General features: G+C 39.4%; 1 protein-coding gene and 1 pseudogene across 2 annotated transcripts in view; both read left to right on the top strand.

Annotated features, from left to right (window-relative positions):
• Positions 1–25,927, top strand: part of ADAMTS3 (ADAM metallopeptidase with thrombospondin type 1 motif 3) — a 255,085-nt gene that overhangs the window by 179,411 nt on the left and 49,747 nt on the right. For both annotated transcript variants that reach the window (XM_047719492.1, XM_047719491.1), the window contains exon 5: positions 13,359–13,558. In XM_047719492.1, coding sequence (XP_047575448.1) covers positions 13,359–13,558 — 200 coding nt within the window. The remainder of the gene's footprint in view (positions 1–13,358; positions 13,559–25,927) is intronic.
• Positions 3,726–3,832, top strand: LOC125094432 (uncharacterized; annotated as a pseudogene).

Raw genomic sequence — 25,927 nt, 5'->3', positions numbered from 1 at the left:
ATAACCTTAAATGCCTCTTTTTTGTATATGATATCATATGTTACAAGAACATATTCAAGGAGATTTAGTATCTTATGGAAGTATGAATTTTTTTTTAAATTAAGAGTACTGTCAGGGTCTTTACACTGAACATTTCACTACTGCCTAACTTCCACAAATCCAAGTAAATGTGTATAGAAAGCTGACTTGCTGTAGAAAATTCTAAGTCATGTTACAGAGTAGCATGCCTATAAATCCAAGTTTCTAAACTACCATATGTTCTTAGCAAAACCAAATTAAATAAACTTCTGCTCTTACCCAAGATGGAACAACAGAGACTGATGTACCCTCCTGACTTAAACAACCAGAAATGGACAAAATATATGAAACAGTGGTTTGCAAAATACCAGGTATCTGGTGGTGAAGGATAGGGAGCCCTAAGAGATAAGAAACAAATGAAGTGAGCTGCTTAGGGGTTTTTAGCCTGCATCTCAGGGAAGGGCAACCAGGCTGAGCCTGACAGACATTCAGAGTGGAGAAACCAGAGCGGAACGTCTGAGAGATGAAGGTAGCCAGTGTTCACAGAACTGTAAGTGACCAGAGAACTATGCAGAGGTAGAACTCTGAAGATCTGAATGTGTTCCCACTAGTATATAGTCAAGTCCTAATCAGCACATATATGGAGAAAATTTTGCAAAGGTGGGAAAAGAACCACTACCTGGGGGTATCAGAGGTAACAGTGCCCGTGCTTGCATGGGGCTGGGAATAGTGCTTGTTCAAACTACACGGACTGGAACGTCTCAAGATTCATGCTGCATTGGATGGAGCCCACAGAAAGGTCTTCCCTCAGTAGTGGTGAATAATTAGCTCTACATGAGCACTGTTCTGGTCCTTTCTAATTTATCTTCAGCAACACCTGAAAGGACCAAACTGTTTCCAGGTAATTTGACTGCATCCAAGAATAAAGCTCAAGAATATTTACAGGAGTAAGAATACATCAGCAGGGGCGCCTGGGTGGCTCAGTGGGTTAAGCTGCTGCCTTCGTCTCAGGTCATGGTCCCAGGTCCTGGGTTCGTGCCCCACATCGGGCTTTCTGCTCAGCAGGGAGCCTGCTTCCTCCTCTCTCTCTGCCTGCCTCTCTGCTTACTTGTGATTTCTCTCTGTCAAATAAATAAATAAAAATCTTTAAAAAAAAAAAAAAAAAGAATACATCAGCAACCAGCAAGGTAAGATGCACTGTGTCAGACATCAGGTCAAAATTAGCAAGCATGCAGGGGCACCTGGGTGGCTCAGTGGGTTGAAGCCTCTGCCTTCAGCTCAGGTCATGATCCCAGAGTCCTGGGATTGAGCCCCGCATGGGGCCCTCTGCTCAGCAGGGAGCCTGCTTCCCTTCCTCTCTCTCTCTCTCTGCCTGCCTCTCTGCCTGCTTGTGCTCTGTCCGTCAAATAAATAATAAATAAAATCTTAAAAAAAAATTAGCAAGCATGCAAAGGGACAGGAAAATGCAACCCAATAGGATGGGAAAAAATCAGTCAAAGCCAATGCATAAGTGACAGAAATGTTAGAAAACAGTGCATGAAAACAGCTATTAAAACTGTATTCCATATGTTTATAAAAACAGAAGATATAAAAACATGCTTAATTTTTTGGCTTCCATATGATCAGGACTATGTGGGAGGATGTATTATAGGCATGTATTTATATGAGTGAAATGTAAATAACAACAATATTTCTTTCCCTCGGGTGGATTTTATTTGTAAGATTAAGAACAGTATTATTTTAGCAAATAAGTGTCTTTAATGGAAATTCATTTTAGGAATGGTTCAACAGTTTTTTTTTTTTTTTTTTTTGATAGAGAGAGAGATCACAAGTAGGCAGAGAGGCAGGCAGAGAGAGGAGGAAGCAGGCTTACTGCTGAGCAGAGAGCCCGATGCGGGGCTCGATCCCAGAACTCTGAGATCATGACCTGAGCCCAAGGCAGAGGCTTAACCCACTGAGCCACCCAGGTGCCCACAACAGTTTTTTTTTTAATGCAAGACATACCTTGTTATTAAATTTCACCTGGATAATATTACTTTGGGGTTAGGAATTACACTATTCCAATCATAGTATTTGATGGCAAATACTGTTCTATCATAATTTTTCTTAAATCTGCAATAATTACTATGGCTTAAATACACTGATGACATGTTAGGATTTTAAAATTAACCTTTCTATGTTTTAGATATTAACCCCTTCTCAGACATATCATTTGCAAATATCTTCTCCCATTCGGTAGGTTGTCTTCTTGTTCTGTTGATGGTTTCCTTCACTGAGGAAAAGCTTTATTTTGGTGTGGTCACTATGGTTTCTTTTTGCTTTTGTTTCCCTTGCCTTAAGGAAACATCTAGAAACATGTTGCTAAGGTCAATGTCAGAGAAATTACTGCCTGTGTTCTCTTTAGGATTTTTATGGTTTCAGGTCTCCCCTTCAGGTCTTTATCCATTTTGAGCTTATTTTTGTGTATGGTGTTAGAAAGTGGTCCAGTTTCATTCTCCTACATGGAGCTGTTTTCCCAGCACCGTTTATTAAAAGGGCTGTTTTCCCCACTGTATATCCTTGCCTCCTTTGTCAAAGATTAATTGACCACGTCTGTTTGGGTTAATTTCTGGGCTCTCTATTCAGTTCCATTGATCTATGCGTCTATTTTTGTGTGAGTACCATATTGTTTTGACTGCTACAGCTTAGTAGTACATCTTAAAAATCTGATACCTCCAACTTTGTTCTTCTTTCTCAAGATTGCTTGCATTATTCAGGGTCCTCTATTTGGTCTAGTTCTGTGAAAAAGCTGTTGGTATTTTGATAGGGATGGCATTGAATCTGTAGAATACTTTGGGTAATATAGACATTTTAACATTATTCAATATAATTCAATTATTATAATTCAATAAAATTAAAACAATATTTTAACAATCTTAATTCTTCCAGTCCATGAGTGTGGAATATTGTTACATTTGTTTGTGTTTTCTTCCGTTTCTTTCATCAATGTTTTATAGTTTTCAGAGTACGGTCTTTCACATCTTTAGTTAAGTTTGTTCCTAGGTATTTTATTCTTTTGGGTGCAATTATGAATGGGGTTGTTTTTTAAATTTCTCTTTCTGTGTTTTCACCATTAGTGCATGGAAATGTTACTGATTTCTGTATATTGGTTGTGCATGCACAGTTTATTCTTTTTTTATTGCTGAGGAGTATGAATAAATCACAATTTGTTTAAAAAAATAGCCTTTCATCTGAACATAAGTCAAAACTGTTTGATCAGCATTATTCAAATGAGCATACGACTTCAGATTAAAAAAATGTAGATGACCACTTTAGTATTTTCATTTTATGGGTAATATGCATGTTTAATTCCATGTTTTTAAAACTTTGGTAAAAATTTATTGGTGATAGCATAGTAAAATTTTATTACAAAACAATAAAAAGGCAAGTTTCTAAACTACCATATGTTCTTAGCAAAACCAAATCCTTATCAAAGTGAATTTTTAGTCACTTAAGACAAATTCTGGTTGGTGTTGTAGATGTGTAAATACTTAATCTAAATGTCACATTTACTAAACCTTTTATAGGTTGTCTACAAAATCTGGAAACATAGATAATACTTTATTTTTCCGGGAAGAAACTGAAGATGTCCTTGATGACATTATATTCATTTTTCTATGCCTCCAGACTTTATGATCACTCTGTGCTCTTATTTAAAAGGTAAACAAATCACTTCTCAGCATTTTTGCTAAGATCAGGTGTAGTATCTTTTCTTACCAGTTTAAATGGTAAATGAGAAGACTGTGTCTTATTGTAATAAATTACTAGACTTCTACATTGTCACTCAGTATTTACATCATTGTGCAGTTCATCTCACAGTGTAGCACATTTTTGCATGTGACATGTTTTAATTGTGAATCATATCCTTTACCAAGGATCTAGCAACAAGTTAATAAGAATGATCAATCACTTGTGATCAAGAAAGCATCTTGAATCATCTAAAATAGTAAAATCATGGCCCAGTGATTAATTATGGAACTTTAGGCAGGAAGAATATTTTAGTGATCCTCTAGCACCACCCATTTATTTTATAGATAAGGAAACTGAGGCCCAGATAAGTGGCATCTTTCCCAAATCATTACCGATAGAGCATAGCAGAGCTGGGCCTAGAGCTCTGTTCTCTTTGTATTAGTTTTCTACTGTTGAATAACAAATCACCAAGAATTCATTTACTAACTCACAGTTCAGTAGATCAGAGTCCAAGGTGAGTGGACTGGGTTCGATGCTTAGCTATCTATCATGAGGCCAAAATCAAGGTTTAACCAGGTTGAACTCCTGTCTGGAGGCTATAGGAAAGAATCTGCTTCCAAATTCATTCCTGCTGTTCGCAGAATTCAGGTTCTTGTTGTTATGGGACTGAGGTCCCCATTTCCCCACAAGCTGTTGGCTAGGGCTCACTGTTAGCAACTAGAAACCTCTCTCTGGTCCTTGCACAGGTCCCATCCATCTTCAAATCCAACAATGGCGCAACATTTCCTTTTCATAGTGCACATTTTTTACCTTCTCTTCTGCAACCAGTCAGGGAAAGTTTTGTGCTTTTAATGACTCATGAGATGAGATCAGACCCCTCTGAATGATACCTTTATCTTATAGTCATCTGTGCACGTAACATAATTATAGGATTGATACCTCGTTATATTCACAGGTTCCCTGGGTCTTTGGGGGGCCGTTTTAGAAAGTCTGCCTGAATTTATTTGGATTCTCTTGGTATTCTACCACATAACCTCATTCTAAAAGATCTATGATATAAATATAAATGAAAAGTTTACATATATGTATTAAAAGTGTATATTTACCTCCCACAAATATAATATTGATATTCATGTGGCTCATTCTATCACTTTACAAGATCTCTGTCCATTTTCTGCTGTCTTCTGAATACCTTATCTAAAACTGTGCCTTCCCTCTGTCTGTCTTACTCCCCTCATCCTGTTTCATTCTCCTTACCCTGCTTCATCTCTCTTATCACTAGAATGCAAGCTCAGTGTGGACAAACTCCACGCCTGGTCTGTTGCTGTCCTCCCAGTGCTTAGAACAGTGCAAGTCCATGCCCTGTTCTTTAAATATTTAGTGGAAAGAACGTATGGCAAATGTTAATATTCGTAGTCTGGCTATAATGATTTGTTTAATTTTTATTAAATCACTTTATATGCCTTTGGAAAAAGTTTAGTGTGCTCAAATAGAGTTTCTGGGAAAGTCTGAAATGAAGAAATCTCTTTACCCTTAATAAAGTGGCACCTAGGAGACAACAGATGAACGTAATTTGAGCTTTGAAATTGGCAGCTATGAAATGGAATGCTCTCTCTCTCCTTTATGCAGTTGAGCTTACGTAGAAAACGGTAACTTCTAGCAGTGTCAGATTACTAGAACATGCTGTAGTACATCAAATGTAGGGACTCCTTCCTCTATTCTTGGATTTCAGAAAGGTCATCTACAAAAACCAGGAGTAAGAAGGAATATAATTTAGTCAAGAACAGGAGAGATGTTAATTAAAACGCTATTCATTATACAGAGGGATAATATTTGGAAATGAAAAACTGTGCTGTCCTTCAAAGTTAAGTTTATAGTTTTAGCTGAATAAAAGCAACAGAAGAAACACACGAAGAAACAGATCACTAGTAGTAAAGCCCTTCATTTCAAATGAGATAAAGAGAATAAAATAATTAATTTGGGAGATTTAAGAGAACATGTCAGCCTTTTCAGAGGACTACATAGCCCAAGGATAGTTTATTAAAGAAGAGTGGGGTGGCACCTGGGTGGCTCAGTGGGTTAAAGCCTCTGCCTTCAGCTCAGGTCATGAACCCAGGGTCCTGGGATCGGGCTCCGCATCTGGCTCTCTGCTCAATGGGGAGCCTGCTTCCCCGCCCCCCCTGCCTGCCTCTCTGCCTACTTGTGATCTCTCTCTGTGTCAAATAAATAAATATTTTAAAAAAAATAAAAATTAAAAATAAAGAACAGGGGCGCCTGGGTGGCTCAGTGGGTTAAGCCGCTGCCTTCGGCTCGGGTCATGATCCCAGGTCCTGGGTTCGAGCCCCGCATCGGGCTTTCTGCTCAGCAGGGAGCCTGCTTCCTCCTCTCTCTCTGCCTGCCTCTCTGCCTACTTGTGATTTCTCTCTGTCAAATAAATAAATAAAATCTTTAAAAAAAAATAAAAAAATAACAGCGGGAAGGAAGATGAGGACAATTGATAACTGTCACAGGAAGGGCATAGATGGGTTTATTCATCAGGGCTCTTTTAGTTTCAGTTGTTAGGAACTAACATCACACCGTCTTAAGCAAAATTCAGTTGTAAGAAAATGAGGCAGCAATAGTTTATGTACTCATGAAACTGAGAAGACCAAGGTTTCAGGAATTGTTGAATTCAGTGGCTCAAAGTTGTCATCGGAGCATAATTTTTTCTCCCCATTACTAATCTTCACTTTCCTCTTCTTGCATTAAACTTAGATCAAGAGCTCTCCCCACGCTAGTCCCAGGCAGCTTCCGTGTCATATACTGACAGTTTCAAGCTTAATAGAGGGAATTTCTCTTTCCTAATAACTGTAAATAAAATAATCCAAGGTCATTGTTTAATTGGTATGACTTAGACCACTTACCCATCCATTCACTGATCACTAGAGTCAAGGAAATGGGTCAATTCCTGACCCATCCTTGGGTCAGTGCCTACTACCAGAGCTGAGTATACAGGGGTAGAGCAGGAAACGGAGGGTGAGTGGGCAAAAAACCGTGTAACTACGTGGACCTCCTGGAGAAAGATCCCCCCACGCCTACAGCTGCTAGATTTAGCAGATAAAAATACAAGATTTGCATTTAAATTTTAATTTCTTTGAGTGAGTTTTTAGTATTAGGCACATCTCGTGCAATATTTGGGACATACTTATATATAGAAAGTGTTGCTTATATGAAATTTGAGTATAACAGAGTATACTGTGTTTTGTCTGACAACTCTGCCCACACCTGAACATTTCAGTAATTTATTCAAGAAACAATTGGAATGGGCTGGGCAAGCAACGATGATATGGGTCCCATATCATGGGAATGAAGGACTCTATCTTGCAAGAGAATGCAGAAGTGAGGGGAGCCTGGGTGGCTCAATTGTTAAGTGTCTGCCTTCAGCTCAGGTCACTACCCCAGGGTCCTGGGATCGAGCCCCACATCCGGCTCCCTGCTCAGTGGGAAGCCTCCTTCTACCTCTTCCACTCCCCCTACTTGTGTTCCCTCATTGCTGTCTCTCTCTGTATCAAATAAATAAATTTAAAAACCTTAAAGGAAAAAAAAAAAAAAGGAGAGAATGCAGAAGTGATCCCTAGGCTAACGGATTGCAGTAACAGAAATGAAACACAAACTGCATTAATGCCAACGAAGAGTAAAAGAGACCAGTAGAAGATCAGTGGTAGGGAGTGCGGGGAGAGAGGGAGCTGAAATACAGCCGTGTGGGTTGCCTGTACAGTATCAGTTCTCTCTCTCTCTCTCTCTCTTTTTGCGGGGGTGGGGTTTCAGGGCCTCCTCACTTCATCTTCAGGGCAAGCCAGGCTCAGTGGCAGGGGCTTTTTTCTGATGGGACTAAGACCTAGGTGGGGTTCTGTTCTCCTTTTCTGTGAATGATTTTTACAGGAGCCCGTGACTCCGTTCTGGCCACTAAAAACTATAGTTAAATGTACTGGGCTTCTAGGAAAGATTTTTGCCTACTCCTAAGAAACAAGCACTAGAAGACACGAGTTGTGGTATGTGGATATGATGCTGGAATTGGTGCCGCCCTTTTGAAATAATCAAAGAATCTGATCCGGAACAAAGGGATTCACCAAGAAGGGCAGGATGAAAGATGGAGAAAACTGCTTACCTGATGATCTTTCAATAAACCAATTAACCCCAGGAGTCACCTGGCTTCCAGGCCTGTTGTAATGCAAACGAATATATTTCCTAGTTGGTTAAAATACTTGAAAGTTTTATTCACAGCTTAAAATATTTTAACTGACATACAAGAGACTCACACTAAAAGTCAGAATGTTGTATGTATTGGACATTGAGGTGACTATTCTGTTTTATTAGCTAATGATCATAAACTCAAATCATAAAAAATGTTATTTTTTTCACTTGAAAGGCAAGACGCTTTCCACTTTTAAAAAAATGCTGTATGCTACCCCTTGAAGTAGTCAGTGAAAACAAAAGCAAATGTGTACTTTAGAATTAGAACTTTTGGGGAAAAGAAATCACGGAAACTAATATTCATTCAATGGTAATGTCTTTTTTTAAAAAAAGCAACAGTTACTTAATGAGACTTCAGAATTGACATCATGAATTGGCCTGAATATAGTTCTTTAAACTATCATTACGGAATTTCCCAGTTGGTGAAGGATTCAGCTGTTTTTCACAGAAATCTTTTATATCTTGATGGCATGATGCCCCCATATATAGAGGTGTTATTAGTGTATCTTTTTAGGAATTATAAAATATAAATTTTTTTAAAAAGATGTTAGTGGAAAAATCACTATTGGATGATTTAACAGGTCAACACAATTTAACTCCTCTCTGTTTCCAATGTTAACATATGACATTTGTTGAATTTTATGCCTATTTTTATCTCTGATCTTGGGATCTCCACCTACTATTGGAAAATCCAGCTTGTGGCATCCCGGTCACCTCATTTTCACAACCATATTCTGGTTGTGAAGAATGTTAAATTTATACGTATAGACTCATCCTATGTTTTTGGTTACTGTAAAAATTTCCTTCCTCCTTTTCTGAAGTTGTTGTACCATGAAGAAAACTGGGACATTTTGGTAAACTGAACCTTACTTTATCATTCACTTATCCACATGAAAATTAACTTGCATTCCCAAATGAAGCAGGAGAGCATGAGGAATTTATACAACAAAATTATTGTCACTGTCCTATTAGGGCTAGATTCAGTGACATATAAAAGAAAACCCAAACTTGGCCTAAACATGATGGGAGTGCTATCCCCCGTGTGTAACAAAGTCTGGTGCTAGGCACTGCAGGGGGGTCAGATCTCTCCTTTAGAGCTCCCCTATCATCCTAAGCACATGTCTTGATTCTGAGGTTACTCATAGAACTCCTGATGTCATGTCCATGTCCAGGAAGCAGGAAGTAATACTGAATAAAGGATCACAGGGTCTAACCTACTAAGAGAAATCACACTCCTTTGATGAGCCTTGACGGAAGCCTTTCATATCAGCCCATTGAAGCCACTGGAGTACAAGCAATACTTCTCGGACGTCATTGAATTATCCTTAGTCACGTGAGGTGCTTAGTCCCAAGAGAGACTGCAAAATGACTTTCCGCTGAGTTTATGACCACCTCAAGAAAAATTAACATTCTACTCCTTAGGGAAGAGAGAATGGATAGAGGATAGATGGGTCTGTCATGGTCTCTATCACAGTACATTTGAGGTTGCTTTCCTACCCCAAATGTATTTGTATCAGATTCAGAACTTGATAAAAACTTGTACTTTTCTAACTTTGCCTTTGTCTCCTATCATTTTTCAGACTACAGAATTTCTTCTGGGGTGGGAGTGATTTCATCAATCTATACTTATACTTCCTGTAAATATGATTAAATAATGTAAACATGTGGTGCTCCATCCTGATCACGTCTGAAGCCCAAGTGTTTATAAGCAGCAAAACGCGTTGTATTCTACTTTATCTGTCTGGTCAGTTCAAAATTCTTATTTAATACTAGGTACCATCCTGTCTTTAACACTAAAAGTAACTATATTTATTGTGACTTAGTTGGTCACCAGTGTGCCCCTATTATATCTTCAATAAAAATGGGCTTCGTAGCAAAATTACTCTTTTTCTGAAAACTCATATACAACCATTGGGAAGCTAGCGGGGACAAAAATGGGTACAATCAAAATGTTTCCAAATGGTAATTAATTCTTATCAGTAACTAAAAAGGTTCAGTTTCAAAAAAGTTTGAAAAAAGGAAACTCACTCTCATTTCTAAGGTGGATTGCCTTTGATATTTCTGGGAAGCTTGAAAGGTATTCTGAGCATCACTTTTCTGGAATGATGCACACTGCACCTACAGTAGGGCCTTGTTTATTTATTTATCTCTAAGATGCCCTGTCTTCCCACTGATTCTGTTATCACATCAGTCACTCTCTGCTGTCCAACTCAGCTACAGCCATTCAAGTCACCTTGAATGCACGTACTTAAGCGGATGCCAACAGAGTGCCCCCACGGTTCTGGTTTGCTACTCCAGATGGAAAATTTCACTCTGTTTTTGCTTCTTGATCTTGCCTATTGCCTTCTCTGTGATCTCTTTCAGTCCTCTTAGCAGTAAATAGACCTGGTGGACAGGTGTTTGGACATGATTAGCACGATACTCACCTTTAATTATTCCTGTTCCTATATTAAATGGGGCACAGAAATAACACAGAATTAGACATAGAGGCATCTTAAATGTTGTCAAAGCTGGTGTCAGCTTTTAAACTTTGAAGCTTTATAAAGGTGTGAGCTGTTATCTAGTCCCCTGATAAGATCTGCTTAAGCTAGAAAGAGTGTAAGTCTTTCAAGCCTACATAATGGTTTGTGACTACGTGATACGAATTCAGCTCCATTCTGAATATAAATCCAGTACAACCGTGTGGTTCTAACATCCAAAGAGGTACCAAGTGGTTTTTTACCTTCTCAGGGTCTGTGACATGTATGGGTACTGAATAATTATACATTAAGTGAAGATCAGTGCCATCTATTAGCTAACTCTTTCCAATTTCATATTAGGGTTTTAATCTATGAAACAAGCTTGTCTCATTGGATTTCATCTTAATTTACCTGAAGTAAATATTCTATATTCTTTTCTCCTTGTACCTACTTTATGGTCTGCAGGAAATATTGTTAATCCTCGTTCTTTCTAAAGTTATTAGCAGTTTAGATGTCCCTTCACTAATTCCAGATTATTTTTTCCCATGTCTATTAAAAAAAAGTAAAATTTCTGATTTATAAAATAAAATCACATTCCTATGATGGCCACTGCTAGGATTTGAAACCAGGTATGTCTGACTACAAAGCCCATGACAAGGTGGGCATACCAGGAAAAATTCGTTATGAATGAAGGTATTTTACAGCCTAAGAATTGTCTTTAATGCCTACTGAATCATATGGATAAAAAGTGCCAGAAATTCCTTCACTGTCTTTCTTTGCAATGTTTGACAACTGCCCACTTTAGGAATCATAGGAAGGGCACTGTAAGGACAGAAGTATATTCGATTGAATCAGGGCAATGGTTGAAGGAAAAAGGCTTCCTTCTTCCTTTCTAGGTTCCTCATGCAATGAAAAAAGAGATTTTCTTCTCTTAACCAGAAAACCACCTATTTAAGGAGGGATTCAAAGGCCAAACCAAAGGTGTGTTAGAGCTGAATGGAACTGTCTTTCCGAAATAAGTACTCAGTCTTCTCCATTCATGCACAGACTTAATGATATGATGACATCGCTTAGTATATTTGCATTGGACACGGTCACTGGCAGTTCTGCTGAAAAGAGCCGTTTTTAGAACTGGGAGCTCATGTATGAGTTTCCTGTGTGTACATGAGCTATCACATCCTTTCACTTTCCCAAGAGTGTGAAAAGGCTGGAGGTTGAGTGAGGTAAAGCTGTCTGCAGGTGTAGTCTCTTGCCCTCATTGTGGGTTGCAGCTCTTAAAAACAACTTTTTAGGAAAACTTTCTGTTTGATGTGGATGGCGGTAAGGGATATTTATGTATTGTGGTGTCAGTGTGATCCCCCGATGAGAAGAAATTTCCCAGCTAAAGATCTAGCATTTGGGCTTGGGTCAAAGCGAATTACAGGATAGCTTTCACACCCGAGGAGTCCTATTTGGAGCTTATGTCTGTCCTTGCAGGGGAGGCTGCTGGGGTTTCTGTGTGTTTTTTAATAGCAAAACGGGTGTGAGTAAGATCTGTACTTCTACTACTTCTAATCCCATGTGTCTAGGGCATGCCCATCAATCTTCCTGGCCAAGAGACACCTTTTTCCCCTCTTCAACTTTGTTAAAACTGCAAAGATGGGGAGGAAAATGCCCATTTGTTAATGTCAGACACTGATTCAAAGGGTTTACGGGCCCCAGGGCAGCATTAAGTAAACCTCCCATACAAAAGCATGAGTCAGAACGGGTTCTGTCAAACTTGTTTTTAGATATGGGGGGTGTTATAGGCATCAAGGCAGTTTGTAAAATAAAATCCTTTTCAGCTTGCATATATTTGAAATGGAAATGAATCCACTTTCAGTTTTATACCAGCAGTTTTGAATAATATCTTTTATTTTAGCGTCCAAGTGATAAATTTTATTTTTCATTTCACAAAAACATTTTTCTTCCAAAAATATGGAAATATGAAAGCAGATAATCAAGATAATTAGAACCTGAGAATGCCTCTTTCTCTCTCTATCTCAATAGATAGATAGATGGATAGATGCATAGATATGGATATTTGTATTGTGAGTCTGTGTGTATGTATGTGTTGTCCATTGGGAAAGTAAAATTAAATTCCTTCAACCGTATAAAATGAAAAAAAAAATTGTTTCTTCTTTTATTTTCCCCTTGGATGTATTTTCTGACCGACTTCTTACTTTGGTGTCTCACGGATTCCCAGGTGTAGCTATGACAGTGATGTGCTAACTAGATGATGGCCAGAACAAGTGTGGAGACCTACAGTGGCTCCCTAGCAGCATTCACTAGAAAACCAGACTCATAAGAAATGAAGTCCTATATCGTGACTGTTAATTATACAACTAGATACTCTCGTGTTGCCATACTCTAATTTGGTTTTTAAGTTAAGGTTACTGGCAAGAGGAGTGATTTAAATTTATGTGATACGAATTCTGTCCCCTCAGGATTATAGCAATTTAACAACTGTAAACTTTTCAACACATGGTTCTTTAATTTATAATCTCCATTTATTTAATAACTACTTAGTAGCTGTTCTGTCTGTATCCACTCTCTTTGTTCTGCGCTGAGGATGTAGCCATAGGAGGGTGAAAGTACCCATTCTCAGACTCATTGAACATCCCATCTGGCCTGATGGTGCTGCTTTCTGTCCAGTAATACTACGTTACCATTAGCGTTGCTATTCCGTGCTAAATGTAGAGGAGGTCTGTCTGATCAGACACATGTGTACAGTATTTGAAGAATAAACAGAAAAACAACATCTCAGTGACTATGGAAAATAATATGGACTATGGAATATAATATAATGTTGGACCCCTAGAAGCTTCTTTTTTTGTCAAGAGTTGTCAGAAGGTCGATTGGGGAAGCTGAAATACCTGAGTTCCTTTTGTTTCTTAATAGAGTCGAATCTGGGAGGCCTTGACGATGTAGGTACTATTTCCAGCAGCATTGACCAGCAGCTGAAGGACGCAGCGAGGCACCGCAGACACACGGGAGAGAACGATTATAACATCGAGGTGCTGCTGGGGGTGGATGACTCTGTGGTCCGCTTCCACGGCAAAGAGCACGTCCAGAACTACCTCCTCACCCTGATGAACATTGTGAGTAGCGCCTCCTCTCTGAGGCTTTTTGATCTTCTAATTCACTTCTCTTGTTGTGTTCGTGTCTTCTGCAAGCCTATGGGAGGACTCCCACGGCTGGAGCCCACACCCCAAATGTGCACCTAAGTGCATTAAACTCAAATATTGATCTATGTATTCAACAGATAAGAATGGAAAAAGGAAGGAAGCATGAAACAGAATTTTCTTTGGGTGATCAGCTAGTTCTCCATTGTCATCAAGGGGAAACACCTAGGTTGAAAAAGTCGTAATAAGATGGACCTATAGCAGGACTTAGGATTTTCATTGTGTTCTGGGGATAATCAAAACTCTTGTGACTTTATCCACCTGCCCCGATATGGACCACGAAGGATGAAATAGCATCATTCCGTTTCCGGAGATGATGAAGAATGATTTAGGCCTGATAACTGTGTGGATGCCTGTTGCCAGGGTTTTTGAATCAGAGTGGTGTCTTTCAACATCATACGATTGAAGGAAATATACATACGGAGCGCAGTCAGGCTGGGGCACAGTAGAGCACTGCGTTTTTCCTTTCTTTCTCCTTTATGAGCCTTAATCATATGTAGGGGAAATACGGTCTGCATCCTAGAACTGGGATTCTCTTTTCCCCTGTGAACTGGCAGAGATCAACTGAGGAGAAATATCTAAACCACGTACTTCTAAAAGATAATTGAGATGATAGTGCACTCTGTTTTATATATTTTACCTCTTAGAATTATAAAATACTTCTTTTTTTGATCTAGCAAGTTTATTACCTCAGCTTATTCTCTCTTTTTCAGCTTTTGATTTTTAAGTTAATTTCTTCAGGTATCTGCATTGTTTACCACCTTCTTTCCGTGCTTAAGATTAGATTTCAAATAATTATAATGAAGAAGACTTGATTTTATTAATCATTTTATTTATACTAATATTTAAGCCTATGTGTTAAATATATTTTTGTTTATTGAGATGCCAGTTTATAAGATTATGCATATCCCTGTCACGTGTCTGTGAGATGGAAAGGGAGTACAGAAATTATTTCTCTTTGCTCATTGGCACCGCTTCCTGGTATGAAGACTGAATATCACGCAAACTACCCATTACTGGCTTTGACAATAGACGTGTGTAGAGACTCATTATTTGTGAATTACATGAATTTCTTTGACAGCTGACTATTAATTTTTTGTCTGACTTGCTAGTGGAGAAACTCCGGGCATGCTGTTTCTCCTCTCTGAGCCTGCTTCAGTCTCTTCATCTTTCCAAAGAGAAAACTAATAGGACTAATTTTACTAGGCATGTTGAGAGGATTTAATGGCTAATAAATGGGTAAACACAAGTCACTGTGCTGTGTGTACACACAGAAGGAAATAATCCTATTTTAGCTTTCCACATGGAATTTACTTCCAAATCCTGAAGGAGATGCCCCTCCCACTCACATCATTCACTGTGCCCCTGGGCTGCTGCGTCCTCCCTGGTGGGAGGGTGGCCAATCCCTGCAGACGTCCTAGGCTCCTTCCTGGTGCTCAGGACTACGGACGGCTCTTGGCATCAGGCAGCAGACATCTGATACAGTCCTTGTCCTCACGGGACTTATAATTTAGTCATGCTATTATTAAGGTTTACGGGACAGGTGCTGTTCTGTAAATGCTATAGGACTTCGGAGAAGCGGCTATGATAACACTCGTCCAAGTTGTCGAGTGTTGAGGGTATCAAACTGGGACTTGGGAGGCGAGGGTTTTCTTTCTTGTTCTGCTGCCTGTTGGCTCTGAGGCCTTCGACAAAGGGATTTCATTTCTGAAATGTTTATAAAATCAAAGGCTCCATAAGATGTTCCTTAGTTCTGTAATTCATGAAGGTGGGAGTTAAACTGGGTCTTTAGGGCTTTGTTTTTCTATTGTTGTGTTGTTTGCTGTTTGCTTTTGTCTTTTGAAGGGTGGAAAATGTAAAAGATTTCTAAGTAGACTCTTTTGACAAGAAAGTAGAAATGGATAAAGTGTATTCGCCAGACAGTAATTCTGATTTGAAGAGTGTCAAAGAATAAACGAAGCGCCACACTTCAGGTTTAATAATACTCAAAAGGGTTGTTTTATTTTTAAGTCCATTAAAAAGAGTTAGATAATAGACTAAGTCTTCATCTCAAATACTAGAAATTATTCTAAAGTTAATAGTGCATCACAGAATGGAGCTATAGTAGAGAAAATCTTAAAACTTAAGAAGTTCGTTGTATCTGAAATAATTGATGTAGGCAGGGGTTTAGGGGAGACAGTAATACTCCAATAACAACACTTAAAACATAATTGTTATATGTCAGGAGTAATGTTAAACTCTTTCTTTAAAGATTTTATTAATTTATTTGAGAGAGAGGGACAGAGGCTGAGAGAGAGAGCATGATGGGGGAGGGGCTGAGGGCTAGGGACAAGCAGACTCCCCGCTGAGCAGGGAGTCCCACATGGGGTTCAAGCCAAGGACCCTGAGATCATGACCTGAACCGAAGGCAGACATTTAATGGACTGAGACACCCAGGTGCCCGATATTAAACATTTTTTAAATTTATCTGCTACTTTATTTACTTTTCCCCTAGCTGTCCATCCTGTGACTTATTTGTTTTATTACTAAGGGTTTGTCCCTCTCAATCCCCTTCACCTACTTTGCCCATCCCCTCAAACCTCCCCTCATTTATCTGCTATTTTAAATTAGCTGTGTGAATTGGCCACCTTTTTTTTTTTCAAAAATTTTATTTATTTATTTGACAGAGAGAGGTATCACAAACAGGCAGTGAGGCAGGCAGAGAGAGAGAAGGAAGCAGGCTCCCCGCCAAGCAGAGAGCCCCATGTGGGGCTCGATCCCAGGACCCTGAGATCATGACCTGAGCGGAAGGCAGAGACTTAACCCACTGAGACACCCAGGCGCCCCACTTTTTGGCCACTTTTTGACACAAATGTATTTCATCTATCCCAGGGCCATATTGCCTAATGATAGTAATGGTCATGTATATGAGTTTGGTAAAGTTCTGAAGTGATATGCTATATGAATCTGGGAGTTTGGACACTGGAAAGGCAGCTCACGAAATTAGCACGTCTCTCAGAAGTTTAAGGGTCAAGTGAACAAGTCTGAACAGGCCCCGAGGGGATTTTGCTATAACTTTCTAAGAGGGAGAGTGGGTATCCTCTACCCACCCCCCTGGGTTCTCTGAATCTGGGAAGGAGGGAATAGTCAGCTGTCTTCCATCTTCTTTTATTTTTAACTCCTTCTTTTTTGTAGATCTTGAAATGTATCCAAGTCTCATCTATAAAGAAGGAATAAACAGATCTGAATATATTCTAAAACAGTGTGACTAATGACTAGATTCTTGGCAAGCCTTTTATGCTTCAAATAAGATGTATGTGATATGTGTTAAGCCTGTCTTAGGATCTCATATCATATCTTGTTATGTTAAGAAATTTTAGTTCTGCTATTTTGTAACATGGCTGACTTGCCGGGAAAGTGGTTCTCAGCAACGGGGCATGTCTCATTATACAAATAGTCGTCCATTGCCTACTGTGTACAAGGCCGTTGTAGGCTTAGAAATTTTCCCAAAAAACGCAATAGAAAATTCTCTGCCCTCTTGGAGCTTAAAATAGGAGACAGGTGATAGTCACAGGAGAAATAAATAGGTAAGTTTAGGTAGTAATAACTATTGAGAAGAAAAATAAAGAAGAGTAAAGAGACGTTGTCAAGGAGAGATGAGGCAGTGTGGGGAATGTTTATGATAGGGGCTTAGGAAGAACAAGGATATTATGTGGCCAGAGATACAGAAATTATGTGAGGAAGAGACGTAGGCAAACAGCTGGGGAAGGAGTGGTCCAGTCTAATGGTTCATTAACTGCAAAAGTTCTGAGCAAAACAGAGCTTCTGAATCAGGAGTGTTTGGGATATAGGCCCAAGAGTTAGTGTTTTCTAAACATAATGGGTTAATTTGGATGAACACCCTTAGCTGAAAATCACTAGTAGGGCAATAAAAGGAAAGTATTGAGAGGAGAGATTCGGAAGAAATCTAAGAAATAGAAATGAAATTTCTTGGAGTGAAAAATATAAGTAATTGGACTATCCTGGAAATTTCTCCAACAGTTTTTCTTTATATTTTATATTCAAACCCTATTGCCAGAAATCTGTTATCATGTGAATAACTGCAAAGCTTGCTTTCCTGAAATCTGAGTATTCTAGGCAGGTAACAACTTTTTCTTGATCTGAATATAGTTTTTTTAAAAAAAAGTCTTTTGACTTACTGATTTCTACCTAATCGGCTTTAGTACCCTTTCTATTCTGTGGATCTGTGTGTCTGATTCTGTGCCAGTACCATACTGTTTTGATCACTACAACTTTGTACTGTAAGTTGAAGTGCAAAATTGTGATGCCTCCAGCTTCACTTTTCTTTCTTTCTTTCTTTCTTTCTTTCTTTCTTTCTTTCTTCCTTCCTTCCTTCCTTCCTTCCTTCCTTCCTTTCTTTCTTTCTTTCCTTCTTTCTTTCAAGATTTTATTTATTTATTTGAGAGAGAAAGTGTGAGAGAGAGAATGAGCATGAGAAGTGGGAGGGTCAGAGGGAGAAGCAGACTCCTGCAGAGCAGGGAGCCCGATATAGGATTCAATCCTGGGACTCCAGGATCATGACCTGAGCCGAAGGCAATCGCTTAACCAAATGAGCCACCCAGGCATCCTGCTTTGCTTTTCTTTTTCAAGATTGGCTATTCAGGATCTTTTGAAGTTCCATACAGATTTTAGGATTGTTTGTTCTAGCTCTGTGAAAAGTTGCTATTGGTATTTTGATAGGGATTGCATTAAATGTGTACATTGCTTTGGGTAGCATAGATATCTTAATGATATTTGTTGTTCTGATCCCTGAGCATGGAATGTCTTTCCATTTCTTTGTGTCATCTTCAGTTTTTTCCTTAGTATTTTATAGTTTTCAGAGCATAGGTCTTCAGCCTCTTTGGTTAGTTCATTCCTAGGTATCTTTTTGCATTTGCTGCAATTGTAAATGGAATTAATTCCTTAATTTCTCTTACTGCTGCTTCATTATTGGTATATAAAAGTGCAACAGATTTCTGTATGTTGATTTCATGTCCTGCAACTTGGCTGAATGTGTATGTCAGTTCCAGCAGTTTTTTGGTGGAATCTTCTGGGTTTTCTGTGTATAGTATGACATCATCTGCCAATAGTGACAGTTCGACTTCTTCCTTGCTGATTGAGATGCTTTTGTTTCCTTTTGTTGTCCGAGTGCTGAGGCTGGGACTTCCGGTCCTGTAGTAAATGGCAGTGGTGAGAGTGGACATTCCTGCCTGGCTCCTGACCACAGAGGAAGAGCTCTGTTTTCCCACTGAGGATGATGTTAGCTGTGGGTTTTCATAGATGGCCTTCGTGATGTTGAGGTGTATTTCCTCTAAACCTACTTAGTTGAGGTTTTTGTTGGTTGGTTGGTTTTTATAAATCATGAATTGATGTTGTGCCTTGTCAAATGGTTTTGCTACATCTACTGAAATGATCATATGGTTCTTGCCTTTCGTCTTATTGATAAAATGTGTTGTGTTGATTGATTGCATCACCCTGGCAACCCAGGAATGAAACCCACCTGATCTCAGTGAATGATTTTTGTTAATGTATTGTTGGATTCAGTTTGCTAGTATTTTATTGAGAATTTTTGCATCCATATCCATCAGAGATACTAACCTGTAGTTCTCTTTTTCAGTAGAGTCTTTTTTTTTTTTTTTTAAGATTTTATTCATTTATTTGAGAGAGAGAGAGAGAGAGCGCATGAGAGCAGAGAGGTCAGCAGGAGAAGCAGACTCCCTGCCAAGCAGGGAGCCCGATGTGGGACTCGATCCCAGGACTCCAGGATCATGACCAGAGCGGAAGGCAGTCGCCTAACCAACTGAGCCACCCAGGTGCCGTTCGGTAGAGTCTTTATCTGGTTTTGGTATCAGCGGAGTGCTGGTGTCATAGACTGATTTGGGAAGTTTTCCTCCATTTACTGTGTTTTGGAATAGATTAAGGAGAATAGGAATGAACTCTTCCTTACATGTCTGGTAAGATTTACCTGTGAAGCTGTCTGGCCCTGGACTTTTGTTTGTTAGATTTTATAATAACCAATTCAATTTCTTTGCTGGTTATCTGTCTATTCAAGTTTTCTATTTCTTCCTGTTTCAGTTTTGGTAGCTTATATGTTCCTAGGAATTTTTCCATTTCTTCGAGGTTGTCTAGTTGCTGGCATATAGCTCTTTACAAATATTCTCTTATAATTGTATTTCTGCAGTGTTGGTTGTTATTTCTCCTCTCTCATTTGTGATTTTGTTTATTTGAGTCCTTTCTCTCTCTCTCTCTCTCTCTCTCTTTTGATAAGTCTGGCTGGAGGCTTATCAATTTTGTTAACGTCTTCAAAGAACCAACACTTCGTTTCATTGATCTGTTACGCAAAATATTAAATTTGGAGAAGATTGGGTATATAAGAATACTTTATATTATTTTTGTTCTTTTTTTTGTGAGTCTAAAATTACTTCAGAATGAAATAAAAAACAAAAATAAATCACATAAAAGGACCCCTGATTTTATGCTATCCTTTGTTTCATTTACTTTGCTTATAACCTTTAAAGATTATAATATAAAATGATATTTTGGGGGGAGTTCAATTATGAATAGAGATAACTAGTCAAAAGGAATGGCCTGTGTATTTTTGCTAACCACACATGAGAAAAATACACAATGAATATGTGATTTAATAGTAAATAAAGTCAGCATTGAAATACCATAAAACATTACTCTTATATATCAACTTTTATTAAAGTATAACTTACATATAAGACTGATGAGATTTTACTTAAAATTACTTTTCTGTTTCAGTGTAGTTCTCTTTGAGGTACCTTCAGAGATTACAGCAAAGAAATTCGGTCTTGCCTATTTGTCCTTCATTTTCTTAGCATTCATTATTCAAGCCATTATTCAAGCCAGAAAACTTTTATTACAGAGATGTTTTTCCCCTTGAGGATGCACTTCACGAGGAGAAGTTAGGTTTATGAATATGTAAATGAAACCTAGAAAATACTAATTAACTGAAAGGAAGTATAGATCGGGTGCTATAGGGGAAGTGTGTTAGAGATGCCTTTGAAGTACAGGAACGAGGAGGATGTACACACGGACTTGGGCTTGAATGGTAGGTAGAAGTTAGACCTTTGGAGATGATAGGGAATTCCAGGCAGAGAGGAGATTGGAACATTCAACGCTCCTGTTTCAGTTTGGCTCTATATAGGTTGCATGAAGGAAATCAGTGCAAAATAAGAAAATCAAGATAGATAGCAATTCTACAACTCTTCAGTGAGGGTTTCTCTTCTTTGTTCAGTTCTGTTTTAAAAACCAGTATTGAACCAACAGTGAATGGGTATTTGTCATATTTAAGACATTGGGAGAACACAGAGAAGTTCTTGGCAGGTTAAGACCAGGAAGCACAGAGGTTGTAAAGGTGATGAAATGAAAACAATTCCTCTAAGTGTTAGTTTGATTTGGAAGAAGTGCAAGCTGGTTCTATAAAATCACGCCATTTTATTTTTCATTGGAATTGGTTAAACTTTTACCAAATTATTAAGTGAATGGCAATTAAAAAGACATAAAAGATATGTGTCCCATCTACTCTAATCCTTTTTTTGGGGAAAGATTTTATTTATTTATTTGACAGAGATTACAAGTAGGCAGAGAGGCAGGCAGAGAGAGAGAGAGAGGAGGAAGCAGACTCTCTGCGGAGCAGAGAGCCCAATGTGGGGTTCGATCCCAGGTCCCTGGGATCATAACCTGAGCTGAAAGCAGAGGCTTTAACCCACTGAGCCACAGGCACCCTCCTCTAATCCTTTTGAATACTAGAGTATCTTTCAATCACTACAATGCCTAACTAGTGTTTACCATATTTCACCTTTCACGCAGTTGCTGTACATTACTAAGCTTCATATTTACAACATCAAAAACAGTGTCTGACACCTCAGATGAGGAAAACACAAGGGGGTTCAGGGAGAGGGAGAGAGAAATGAAGAAGTGGAGCACAGGACATTTGCACGGAAGTGAAAGTGATGTATAAAGACGTTAGGTTTTTGTCCAAACTCATTGAACTTTGGAACACAAGGAGTGAACCCTAGTGTGCAAACTGTGGACTTCAGTGGATAAGAATGTGTCAATGCCGATTCATCAATTGCAAGGCATGTACCACCCTAATGCAAGATGTAATCTTAATATGTGAGGAGGTAAAAGGTATATGGGAACTTTCGGTGCTTGCCAGCAAATTTTTCTTTAAACCTGAAATGACTCTAAAAACTAAAGTCTAAAGAAACACACAAAAAGTCCCAAGAAGGGATCCCCTGGGTGGTTCAATCAGTTAAGCTCAGGTCATGATCCAGAGTCCTGGGATCCAGCCCTGCATTGGACTTTCTGCTCAGCAGAGACCCTGCTTCTCCCTCTCCCTCTCCCTGCTGCTCCCCCTGCATGTGTGCACTCGCTTGCTCTCTCTGTCAGATGAATAAAGTCTTTTTTTTTTTTTTTTAAAGATTTTATTTACTTATTTGACAGACAAAGATCACAAGTAGGCAGAGAGGCAGGCAGAGAGAGAGGAGGAAGCAGGCTTCCTGCAGAGCAGAAAGCCTGTCTTGGGACTTGATCCCAGGACCCTAGGATCATGATCTGAGCCGAAGGCAGAGGCTTAACACACTGAGCCACCCAGGCGCCCCAAATAAAGTCTTTAAGAAAAAAAAGTCCCAACTAAACAGAACGGTGCCTTGTATTGCACGGAGCACTGGGTGTTGTTTATAAACAATGAATCTTGGAACACTGATGATATAAAATTAAAACAAAACAAAACAGTGCCTGACACAGAGTAAACATGCCGCAAAATTTTAATTGATTGATTGTTTTAACAAATATTTTAATGCTGTATACCAGGTGTATATGGAGGTGAACACAAAAGATTTATTTCCCGCCCATTCCAAGATTACAGACTGGTGGGCAAATCAAATAAAGCATCGTAGGTTACTCTAAGAGAAATGCATGGAACCGGCAGTTTGCTTGGAAAAGAAATAACAGAGCAAGTGAATGACAGGGATTTTACACAGCCATGATGGTAAAGAAAGACTTAGACTGAGAAATGATGATTAAACTGAGACCTGAAGTAAAGTAGAGAACCAGCCACTGAGCAATGACCTGCGTTGTAACTGCCAAACAAAGCCGCTGTGGTTTGAGTCTAATACGCGAGGAGTGGGGCAGAGCTTAAAGAAGAAGGTTAGTGCCGTTAAGGTGTGAGGGGGATACTTTATTCAGTTTTAAGTAAATTAAGGGAAAGCCATTGAAGGCCTCTTGCTGTGTCATAAAGAGTAGGTTGGAGAGGTTCAGAATGAAGGCAGACCAGTTGGGTATCAATTGTAGACGTGCAAACAAGAGATGGTGGCTTATTGGACCCTGGCGATTGCTGTAACAAGGAAGTATTTATGATAGAATCAAAAGGATTTCACAATGGATCAGATGGGGGCTGAGGGACAGGGGTGACTTACGATTTTCTGGCTTGAATATTACTGGATGATGATGGTGCCATTTGTGTAGATGGGGTGGTCTACAGGAAAAAAAAATTGTGTGGAATCAGGGTTAGTGATGAAATCTCTGAGGGTATTTGAAATCATCTAGTTCACGTTTAGATTCTAAAGAATGATTTCACATCATTAAGCATGAAAGCTTATACCAAGTGACATTTTAGCCTTTGCTCTGTGCCTGGTTCTGTGCTAAATATTTTACCTGAATTATATAGCATTCCTCAGCCCTGAAATATGTTCACTTTTAGTCCTGGTTTACCAATGAGGAGATCAAGATTTAGAGAGGTTAGGTGACTTTCCTAGAGCCTTACAGCTAACAGGTGTCATGGCCAGAGCTTGAGCCCAGAGAGATCTCTCTGCCTTCGGAGCCCAGCGCTCTGCTGCCTTCCTACGCTTTACTGCATTTTGTGTATCCCTTGCCAGATCAAACCCTGATGTCTTTCCTTTACCTGTTTCTGTGTCTTGTTAAAATACCATTCAAGTCACTGAAATGAGAATTCAGTTACTTGCCTGATTGAATCAAATCAATTAGCAATCTTTTTTCTTTTTTTTTTTTTAAGATTTTATTTATTTGACAGAGAGAGAGAGATCACAAGTAGGCAGAGGGGCAGGTAGAGAGAGAGGGAAGCAGGCTCCCTGCTGAGCAGAGAGCCCGATGTGGGGCTCGATCCCAGGACCCTGAGATCATGACCCGAGCCGAAGGCAGAGGCTTTAACCCACTGAGCACCCAGGCGCCCCCAATTAGCAATCTTTTTAAAGATTCTCTGGGGGTGCCTCTGTGGCTCAGTGGGTTAAAGCCTCTGCCTTCGGCTCAGGTCATGATCCCAGGGTCCTGGGATACAGCCCCGTGTCTGCTTCCTCCCCTCTCTCTCTCTCTGCCTGCCTCTCTGCCTACTTGTGATCTCTCTTTCTCTGTGTCAAATAAATAAAATCTTAAAAAAAAAAGATTCTCTGTAATAGGGCAATGAAGCAGATTCTGTTTTTAGGAGGGTGTGTTGTTTTCACTGTGCCAGATGGTCCCTGTCATCAACACTTTACTGTCTGTGGCAGGTATCGTTGTCATATACTAAGATCTATGAAGTGATCTGGGTCTGTTGTGCCTATTTAAATTTTCAGCGTTCTGCGGAGAACTGAGTCCGTGTTTTAATATCAGGATTTATCAAGTGAAAAGAAAATAATTTATTTAAAAGGTGCCTCCCAGTATGAGAAATAATTGTACTTCCAAGTAATGATTAATAATTAAGGAGAACTCTAATTCTTTTTTATACTGAAATTGGCTACTTAAGTGCAGCGAAATAATAACACAGTTGTGTTCTGTGAGTATGGCCGGCTTCCCTACCTAATATTTTTAAAACAAAACATATACTCCGTGTAAGGACTCTGGTCCTAACAAAGTATTAATAATGATTCTCCAAGCGTTAGCAGATACATGTGGCTACTGGTTAATTAATGATGATGAAGTCTCTACACTGCTTTTGATTTCTCAACTAATGATTCTTAAAACATTGAACAAGAGTGCAGGGCAGGTTTATCTGGGGACTATACATGTTCAGTAACATAGGCAAATCATGAAGCAGTTGTCTATGGTGGGTCATTATCTTTCATCCATTTCTTCCATTAGAACTGACATCAATCCTCTAGACACTGATTCACCCAACAGACATACCTTCCCATAGGCCAAATCCTGTTTGCTTCTAGGGAGACAAAACTTAATAAAATGGAGCTCCTTTTCCCAAGGAGCTAGTTCTAGCAGGCAGGTGAAATCCACAAATAATAATAAAATGTGCTGGGCTGCCTGGGTGGCTCAGTGGGTTAAGCCTCTGCCTTCAGCTCAGGTCATGATCTCAGGGTCCTGGGATCGAGTCCCACGTCAGGCTCTCTGCTAGGCAGGGAGCCTGCTTCCTCCTCTCTCTCTCTCTCTCTCTCTCTCTCTCTCTACTTGTGATCTCTCTCTGTCAAATAAATAAAATTAAAAATAAATAAATAAAATGTGCTCATTTCTTAGAATGATTTTGTTACAAATTACTTTGTGAACATGAACTGAAAAGAAAGGGATGGTTTGGCAAATAACGCCCGTGGCAGATGGAGTGTTCACAGAGGAGATGCCGTTTGAGTTGGACTTGAGAGAATGAATTGGCATTTCCCTGCTAGAAAAGGAGAAGATGGCTCTGGGAAGATGGGGAACAGACACCGTGTCTTTGGAGCCGATGGAGGATTGTCTGTAGGTGAAATTGAAGGATATTGAAATGACAGAAGATGAGGCTGCACAGGGAAGCTGCAGTTAATTTTATACAAATGTTCGTGCCATTCTAAGATATTTGAATTTCACCTTGCTAATGAAGAGTCAAGGAGTTTCAGAGATGAGTGACTTTGGGGTCCTGCGTGGCTCAGTCAATTAAGCATCTGGCTTTTGTCTCAGGTCATGATCCCAGGATCTGGGGATTGGGTCCCATGTCGGGCTCCCTGCTCAGCGGGGAGCGTGCTACTCCCTCTCCCTCTGCTGTGCTCTCTCTCTCTCTCTCTCTCAAATAAATGAAATCTTAAAGAAGAAGAAGAAGAGTGACTTTATCAGTCTGTGCTTCATGAAGAGAATCTCAGTGAATTATAAGTATCTGGAGGAAGAGACGCTGTTAGATGCTGTGCTGTGAACAGACACATAGTATCCAGAACTAAGGAATAACTCAGTCCATCTGGCTCCAAACCCCTTGTGGTTTATACTGCATCATGCAGTCTCAACAAATTAACTTCCCCGATGTGGACTGACCATAACAGGTCACGGAGGCAG

This window comes from Lutra lutra, chromosome 2 (assembly GCF_902655055.1).
Source record: "Lutra lutra chromosome 2, mLutLut1.2, whole genome shotgun sequence".
Classification (NCBI taxonomy): domain Eukaryota; kingdom Metazoa; phylum Chordata; class Mammalia; order Carnivora; family Mustelidae; genus Lutra; species Lutra lutra.
Note: the sequence above shows the minus strand (reverse complement) of the source record. Positions and strands in the feature narration are given on the sequence as shown.